This window comes from Centruroides sculpturatus, unplaced genomic scaffold (genome assembly GCF_000671375.1).
Source record: "Centruroides sculpturatus isolate CEXI.00-Female unplaced genomic scaffold, Cexi_2.0 scaffold275, whole genome shotgun sequence".
In the NCBI taxonomy this organism is placed as follows: Eukaryota; Metazoa; Arthropoda; class Arachnida; order Scorpiones; family Buthidae; genus Centruroides; species Centruroides sculpturatus.
Genome location: NW_019384477.1, coordinates 420,099 through 429,616, shown reverse-complemented (window position 1 = coordinate 429,616; position 9,518 = coordinate 420,099). Strand labels below are relative to the sequence as shown.

Genomic DNA, 9,518 nt, shown 5'->3' with positions numbered 1-9,518 from the left:
TCCCCACTGTTTCCTTTCTTCTGTTTGCTGGAATCAGAGACGAGCCGCCATTTTACTCACCATAGGTAACATTAACTGCACAATTACATCATGCGATCACCAGAAAAAGTATGATAACTTTATTATTTTTCGTCTCCGGTCCAAAAGTAGAGTATCGTTGAAGTTGTCTCGGTCCCCTGGGTTCAGATAGATACTCAAAGTCCCGAAATTCCATATAATAATTTCCTAGTTGTATTAATATTTTAAACCATTTGATTTTTTGTTTTTTAATTGGTTGATGATTAATTCTATCAACTAATTTGTTGATTGTTTGATTGTATTAACTCGATTCTTTAGATATCGAAAATTAAATAAAGAACATTATGTTAATTTAAGCGTACAGAAACGTTGCTGTTGTTCCAGCAAAGATCTTATTTTCACTTTACCTAGTGCCTAGTAAGTAATTTGCAGATTACCTAGATACTCTGCACATTGCCTAGGTAATTTGAGAAATAGAGCAATTTTAGCAACTTTAACGAATCACCCTAGTTAATCTGCAGATTAGATAGGTAATGTACACATTAACGACTTTTGAGCTTCAGCAGTAATATATATATATATATTATTCTTTAGAGAAGGAAAAAAATCTAGCATCTGTATTATGCAATTTGATTTGTCTCAGGTAATTACATATTATGCTTGTAAAATAATGTTATTGTTAATTATATATTTATTGCTAATTAATTAGTAACATTAATTATAATATTTTTACCTCACTAATTTATCTCTCTAAAACATTGTTTTATATCTACATAAAAAGAATTTAAAAATAAGAGAAAATATTGTTTAAATTACCATTATCAAATGTGCTTGGATTTATCATACTTAATAATTCCACTTCAGGTAACATTGTTATGTCAGAGAAATGATCAACATTTGATCCGGTGTTTGGAACATCATGGAAATTACTTATTCCTTCATTAACTATATTTTTTCCATCTTGATGTTTGATTCCTTTATTATTAACACCAATCCTTTCTTGTTCTGTAATGGTATTTCTTTGATGAATGCTATTTGATATATTAAAACTATTCTCTTGAAAAGTTGACTGTTCTGATGATGACACTTGGCTACTAGATACAGGTATAGAATTTGGGATTTCATTTGAACTGTTATTGCTATCAATTTTAAATAAATTGTTTTTGTCTGTGTTGTTATTATTATTGAATGCATTTGATAAAAACTCTCTATTCAAATTGTCATTTGTTTCTTGATGAATATATTTTTCAAAAAACATAACTTCATTAGACGAAGGCAAATTTTCTACATTCTGAAGTGAATATTCTGAATGCTTATTACTTTCTTTTTCAGTTGACATAGATTGAAATGAAAAATTATTTATTGTAAAATCACTTTTTTCTTGAGTAATTAAATCTAATTTTTCTGAATCGTGAATATTTGAATTTGTAGTAATACTGGATGCGGCAAAATCAGCCATTACTGCTTGTGGAGTTTTTTTTTCATTCAAATTTAGCATTTCCTTTCGGTTTACTGAACTGTTTGTAATTTGAGTTGACGATGATGACGACGAATTTGTTGAAGTATTCTGTCTTCCCTGTAGAAGTAATTCTCGTAAAGTCTGTGTTTCATTATTTGCATTGTGATATAGCTGGGAATTTGTAGATTCTTGTTGTTGAGTGCCTAAAGTTATATTTTTATTAATGCTACTTTCACTGTTATTATTATTATTACCGAAAAATTGTTGCTGACATTCTGCCAATGAACTACAAATGTTATTAATTGCATTCCATTCAGTGGAAATCATAGATGAACTATTTACTGATTCTTCTAAAGATTGACCATTTATTATTATTCTTTCATTATTTTCCATATTCAATGAACTGAATTCTGAACTTTGTTTATCTTTAACTGATGATTTGGATTGTTGATTTAAGACATTTTCTCTAGTTTCCATCTTAACTTTCTCATTAGAATGTAATTCTTTTATAATATTACTATTTGTTATATTTAACAAACTATGATTTTCAATTTCTGATGAAAAATTATTTGATGATGAGTTATCAACATTTGAGATGGAATTTTCATTTGTAGGTTGCACTGGTGAATTGATCTTTTCTGGCTTTGTTGTTGAGGGAGTAGAAGGTTGAACAACAATTAACTGCAACTGAGGAGATTTAACTTGTCCAAGAAGAGCATTTGTACATCCACCTGACAATACAAATAAGAAGTTTATAATAAAAATAATCGAATAATAATAATAAGTTTTTACCTTAATTAGTTACATAAATTTAATATATTTTATTATGGATCAAAATTATACAATTATCAGTTAATTTTAGAATTATCTAAGTAATCATAATCCAATACAGTGGTTAGAATATTAGAAAACTAAAATCTAATTAAAATTAAATAAACACTAAAATCAGTCTTCATGTATGATAAGTCCCAACCAAATAGTCACCATAATTAATCAGACTGTTTTTTGTTACCCCTTCATTCCCATTGACGAGTTAACTCGTCAAGTTTACATAGTGTTACGAAAAACTCGGTCGTTAAGGCCACTTTTGAAATTTTTTTTTTTGATTTTTGGAATGTTTTTTAAGTCTCCAAATTTTTTCAAAAGTTTTTACCCGTGCAAAAAAATTTTATTGCGAGTTTAATCAACCTTTAATGATGCGCGATTAATGCTTAATTGCTTTTTAATGCAATTTTTTTATCAAATTTAATTAATCATTCTAAAGTTGTAGTGCACGGATTTGACTTTGGTGAAGATATTTAAAGCTACTCTCTGATGTCAAAAACGACCTCCAATAGTTTTTTAATTTTTTTAATTAATATATTTTATTATANTTGTGGCAAAGATCTTATTTTCACTTTACCGAGTGCCTAGTAGGTAATGTGCGGATTACTTAGATACTCTGCACATTATCTAGGTAATTTGAGAAATGGAACAATTTTCACAACTTTAATGGATCACCCTAGGTAATGTACACATTAACAACTTTCGAGCTTTAGCGGTAACATATATAAAAATTAAGTTTGATTTAAATTAATAGAATAAAGGTAAGTTAACTTTTGAAAAATATTTGTCTAAAAAAATATGAGTTTTTAAAAATTTTTAATCTATAAAATGGAATAATGAGTTAATCTTGCTCGTAACTACACATTACATAAATTTATATTTTTTTTATTATCGAAACCGTGTTGTTATTTATATATTGTATACTGGGACAATGAAGTGACCTCTTAATCAACACTTGGCAAGTTTTCCAACTTGGCAAGTATTAGTTAAGAGGTCACTTCATTGTGCCAGTATACAATAAATAAATTGATATGTAAAACTACATGTTTAAATAGGTAAATTTCATTATTATTATTTTCAAATTATGCCATATTTAAAATTTTGAATATCTAGAAATTTTTTCTTCTAAAGCAGCAGATTATTTCCTTTGGCTCTTGTAGTTTGAGAAATTTTGACCACAAAAAAATTAAAATTAAATAAACAATAATAGTAAAACCTTACTTATGTTCACCTATATGAAGTTCTAAAAAAAATGTTTTGTACTCTGTATTACAATTCTATATAAGTACACAAACAAAATTAATTTAATTAAAACATTTTAAATAATGCTGTACATCTGTAAATAATACTGTACTGTAATATAAAGTAATTCAAAATTTCATAAAACGGTAATGTTTAACACTAAGTATAGAAATACAGAGTACATGTAGTGAATGCTGGCTGTTTGTAGTAGAGTTGATTCAAGTACTGTTTAATTAATACCCGTAGACAAAATCAATAAGTTTATAAAATGATAATAAACGTTTCATTTAAATACTGTATTTTAACAGCAAAATTTAGGAAAAATTATTAATTGAAGGTACTAAATATAGAGATGAATTCAAGTGTTAGAAAAAATATTAACAACACTGGACAACAATGATTTGTTTTGGGCTCAAAATTAGCATATTCTTATGTATTTTCATCTGCTAAATATAAAAATGACCTATTAGCTCTTGCTTTGGAGCAGTGGTTCCCAACCAGTGGTTCGCAAGAGCTAAAATATGGTCCGCAAAAGATTTAAAACTTTTATTCATTTTAAGTTATAATTTAAAATGATTGACGTAATCTAAATAATACAAAATATATGAGAAAGGTTTTATAGTAAAATTTGTAAAAAAATATTTCATTACAAAATAGTGCATCTTCAATTATTTCAAATTTTCATAGGCATTTTTCCTGTAAAACTCCTCAGATCAGCATATAATAAAACTACACTATTATAGAATATATATTTATGCAAACATGACAGCCCTTTGACTCAATCAATTATGCTGAGCACAAGTGGAAAATATGTGGCAATCTAAAAGCCATCGCTGTACTCTTAGGAATGCAACTGGAGTACACTAAATACTGTTGCTTTTTATGTATGTGGGACAGTAGGGATAGGAAATCACATTACATTCAAGCAGACTGGCTTGCAAGAAATCTTGACTCTACCGAGAAAAATATTGTTGCCGAGCCACTCATGGACCCAAAAGATGTTCTTCTTCCACCCCTTCATATCAAGCTGGGTTTAATGAAAACTTTTGTCAAAGGTATGAACCAGAAAGGACAGGCATTTAAGTACTTAAGAGATAGACAAATTTCCTAGATTGAGTGATGCAAAGGTTAAGGAAGGTATTTTTGTTGGGCCACAAATTTGAAAACTTGTAAAGATCCCACATTTGACCATGTTTTGGAAGGAAAAGAAAAGGAAGCTTGGGAAGCCTAAAAGGGAGTTATTTGTGGATTCTTAGGCAACAAAAGAGACAATAACTACACTCAGTTGGTGACAATACTTCTGGAAAAATATCAACAACTTGGATGCAGCATGTCCCTCAAAATCTATTTTCTCCATTCCCACCTTAGACTTTTTCCCTCCTAGTTGTGGGGAAAGATTCCACCTGGATATTTCTGTATTGGAACAAATATATCAGGGCCATTGGAATGAAGCATTACTTGCAGATTACTGCTGGTCTGTGTATAGGGATGCACTCACAAGAAGCAAGCCAAAAGAATAGGATCTCATAAAGTCACCACATGATTCTCTTCACATCGAACCACCTGCCGGGTATTCTATTAATTTAGAACTCTTAGAATGTTACTGTAATTTTAAAAAAATTCAAAATCACTTTCAATGTTGTTAGCATATGTAATTAAAATGTATTGTTTTCTCTTACACTGTTAAAATCACCTATTGTATACCACAGAAACTAGAGCTAATAAAAATTTTTCTTTGTCATATTCAATTTTCTCACCTCAAAATTAGTAAGATTTCACTCATGAAATAAAGGAAACATTCAAAAACATTTTTTTTTTGTTGTCCAGTGTAATTAAACCAACTTTTGCATCAGGCTTAACAATATTTTTCTTCATTGAGTGTTGCAAGTGACATATAAATGATATAAACTGATCATTGCTGATTTTCATAGTTATATTTTTACAAAATACAATGAGATTTTATATAAAATTATTGAAAAGTATATAATTGTCTTTCTTAATTATAATAATTGTCTTACCAAATTCTGGAGATAAATTTAAAATAAAATAAATCTTTATTTATACTTAATAAATTAATGTCATCTGTGGGAAGGAACTCAGCAAAATAGTATTGATCTTTGTTAAACAATACATTGAGTTAGAAATGATAGGTTTTCCTATTTTGTTGGCCACATAAATGGAGATAAATGCTACTTTAGGACATTCCTATCTTGGTCACTTACGTAAATGGTCACCAAGATGGAATTTGATTTATATTAAAACTTATGCAGGTTACAGGGGAATTTCAGAAGTGACCATAAAGCAAGGTTTTACTATATTGTAATTATTTCAGTCAAATGTAATTTTTTATTAAATCAAAGCTTCATTTATTCATTTATGGATTTGTACTATCAATTTTTTGTTTAATCACTGGGACAATGAAGTAGTAAGTAGTTAAAGTTTATGTACATCATGATCTATGAGATCAAACAATGCAAAAACTTTAATTTATAAATAATCAGACTAAAAATATACAGAAATGTAAAATATATATAACACAATTAATTTTAAGAAAGTATATTAAATGATTATAAATTATTAAAATAATAGACTATATATATATATAGTCTATTATTTTAATAATTTATAATCATTTAATATACTTTCTTAAAATTAATTGTGTTATATATATTTTACATTTCTGTATATTTTTAGTCTGATTATTTATAAATTAAAGTTTTTGCATTGTTTGATCTCATAGATCATGATGTACATAAACTTTAACTACTTACTACTTCATTGTCCCAGTGATTAAACAAAAAATTGATAGTACAAATCCATAAATGAATAAATGAAGCTTTGATTTAATAAAAAATTACATTTGACTGAAATAATTACAATATAGTAAAACCTTGCTTTATGGTCACTTCTGAAATTCCCCTGTAACCTGCATAAGTTTTAATATAAATCAAATTCCATCTTGGTGACCATTTACGTAAGTGACCAAGATAGGAATGTCCTAAAGTAGCATTTATCTCCATTTATGTGGCCAACAAAATAGGAAAACCTATCATTTCTAACTCAATGTATTGTTTAACAAAGATCAATACTATTTTGCTGAGTTCCTTCCCACAGATGACATTAATTTATTAAGTATAAATAAAGATTTATTTTATTTTAAATTTATCTCCAGAATTTGGTAAGACAATTATTATAATTAAGAAAGACAATTATATACTTTTCAATAATTTTATATAAAATCTCATTGTATTTTGTAAAAATATAACTATGAAAATCAGCAATGATCAGTTTATATCATTTATATGTCACTTGCAACACTCAATGAAGAAAAATATTGTTAAGCCTGATGCAAAAGTTGGTTTAATTACACTGGACAACAAAAAAAAAATGTTTTTGAATGTTTCCTTTATTTCATGAGTGAAATCTTACTAATTTTGAGGTGAGAAAATTGAATATGACAAAGAAAAATTTTTATTAGCTCTAGTTTCTGTGGTATACAATAGGTGATTTTAACAGTGTAAGAGAAAACAATACATTTTAATTACATATGCTAACAACATTGAAAGTGATTTTGAATTTTTTTAAAATTACAGTAACATTCTAAGAGTTCTAAATTAATAGAATACCCGGCAGGTGGTTCGATGTGAAGAGAATCATGTGGTGACTTTATGAGATCCTATTCTTTTGGCTTGCTTCTTGTGAGTGCATCCCTATACACAGACCAGCAGTAATCTGCAAGTAATGCTTCATTCCAATGGCCCTGATATATTTGTTCCAATACAGAAATATCCAGGTGGAATCTTTCCCCACAACTAGGAGGGAAAAAGTCTAAGGTGGGAATGGAGAAAATAGATTTTGAGGGACATGCTGCATCCAAGTTGTTGATATTTTTCCAGAAGTATTGTCACCAACTGAGTGTAGTTATTGTCTCTTTTGTTGCCTAAGAATCCACAAATAACTCCCTTTTAGGCTTCCCAAGCTTCCTTTTCTTTTCCTTCCAAAACATGGTCAAATGTGGGATCTTTACAAGTTTTCAAATTTGTGGCCCAACAAAAATACCTTCCTTAACCTTTGCATCACTCAATCTAGGAAATTTGTCTATCTCTTAAGTACTTAAATGCCTGTCCTTTCTGGTTCATACCTTTGACAAAAGTTTTCATTAAACCCAGCTTGATATGAAGGGGTGGAAGAAGAACATCTTTTGGGTCCATGAGTGGCTCGGCAACAATATTTTTCTCGGTAGAGTCAAGATTTCTTGCAAGCCAGTCTGCTTGAATGTAATGTGATTTCCTATCCCTACTGTCCCACATACATAAAAAGCAACAGTATTTAGTGTACTCCAGTTGCATTCCTAAGAGTACAGCGATGGCTTTTAGATTGCCACATATTTTCCACTTGTGCTCAGCATAATTGATTGAGTCAAAGGGCTGTCATGTTTGCATAAATATATATTCTATAATAGTGTAGTTTTATTATATGCTGATCTGAGGAGTTTTACAGGAAAAATGCCTATGAAAATTTGAAATAATTGAAGATGCACTATTTTGTAATGAAATATTTTTTTACAAATTTTACTATAAAACCTTTCTCATATATTTTGTATTATTTAGATTACGTCAATCATTTTAAATTATAACTTAAAATGAATAAAAGTTTTAAATCTTTTGCGGACCATATTTTAGCTCTTGCGAACCACTGGTTGGGAACCACTGCTCCAAAGCAAGAGCTAATAGGTCATTTTTATATTTAGCAGATGAAAATACATAAGAATATGCTAATTTTGAGCCCAAAACAAATCATTGTTGTCCAGTGTTGTTAATATTTTTTCTAACACTTGAATTCATCTCTATATTTAGTACCTTCAATTAATAATTTTTCCTAAATTTTGCTGTTAAAATACAGTATTTAAATGAAACGTTTATTATCATTTTATAAACTTATTGATTTTGTCTACGGGTATTAATTAAACAGTACTTGAATCAACTCTACTACAAACAGCCAGCATTCACTACATGTACTCTGTATTTCTATACTTAGTGTTAAACATTACCGTTTTATGAAATTTTGAATTACTTTATATTACAGTACAGTATTATTTACAGATGTACAGCATTATTTAAAATGTTTTAATTAAATTAATTTTGTTTGTGTACTTATATAGAATTGTAATACAGAGTACAAAACATTTTTTTTAGAACTTCATATAGGTGAACATAAGTAAGGTTTTACTATTATTGTTTATTTAATTTTAATTTTTTTGTGGTCAAAATTTCTCAAACTACAAGAGCCAAAGGAAATAATCTGCTGCTTTAGAAGAAAAAATTTCTAGATATTCAAAATTTTAAATATGGCATAATTTGAAAATAATAATAATGAAATTTACCTATTTAAACATGTAGTTTTACATATCAATTTATTTATTGTATACTGGCACAATGAAGTGACCTCTTAACTAATACTTGCCAAGTTGGAAAACTTGCCAAGTGTTGATTAAGAGGTCACTTCATTGTCCCAGTATACAATATATAAATAACAACACGGTTTCGATAATAAAAAAAATATAAATTTATGTAATGTGTAGTTACGAGCAAGATTAACTCATTATTCCATTTTATAGATTAAAAATTTTTAAAAACTCATATTTTTTTAGACAAATATTTTTCAAAAGTTAACTTACCTTTATTCTATTAATTTAAATCAAACTTAATTTTTATATATGTTACCGCTAAAGCTCGAAAGTTGTTAATGTGTACATTACCTAGGGTGATCCATTAAAGTTGTGAAAATTGTTCCATTTCTCAAATTACCTAGATAATGTGCAGAGTATCTAAGTAATCCGCACATTACCTACTAGGCACTCGGTAAAGTGAAAATAAGATCTTTGCCACAAATAAATGTACCACAAATAGGTGTGCTTGTCGCAAAAACCAATTGCTATGAAATTCAAAGTGTCACCAATCTTTAGACTGCACTA

General features: G+C 28.3%; 1 protein-coding gene across 1 annotated transcript in view; it reads right to left on the bottom strand.

Annotated features, from left to right (window-relative positions):
* Nucleotides 1-9,518, bottom strand: part of LOC111621359 (probable serine/threonine-protein kinase dyrk1) — a 19,245-nt gene that overhangs the window by 6,478 nt on the left and 3,249 nt on the right. Inside the window, exon 4 of the mRNA XM_023363470.1 lies at nt 835-2,208. Coding sequence (XP_023219238.1) covers nt 835-2,208 — 1,374 coding nt within the window. The remainder of the gene's footprint in view (nt 1-834; nt 2,209-9,518) is intronic.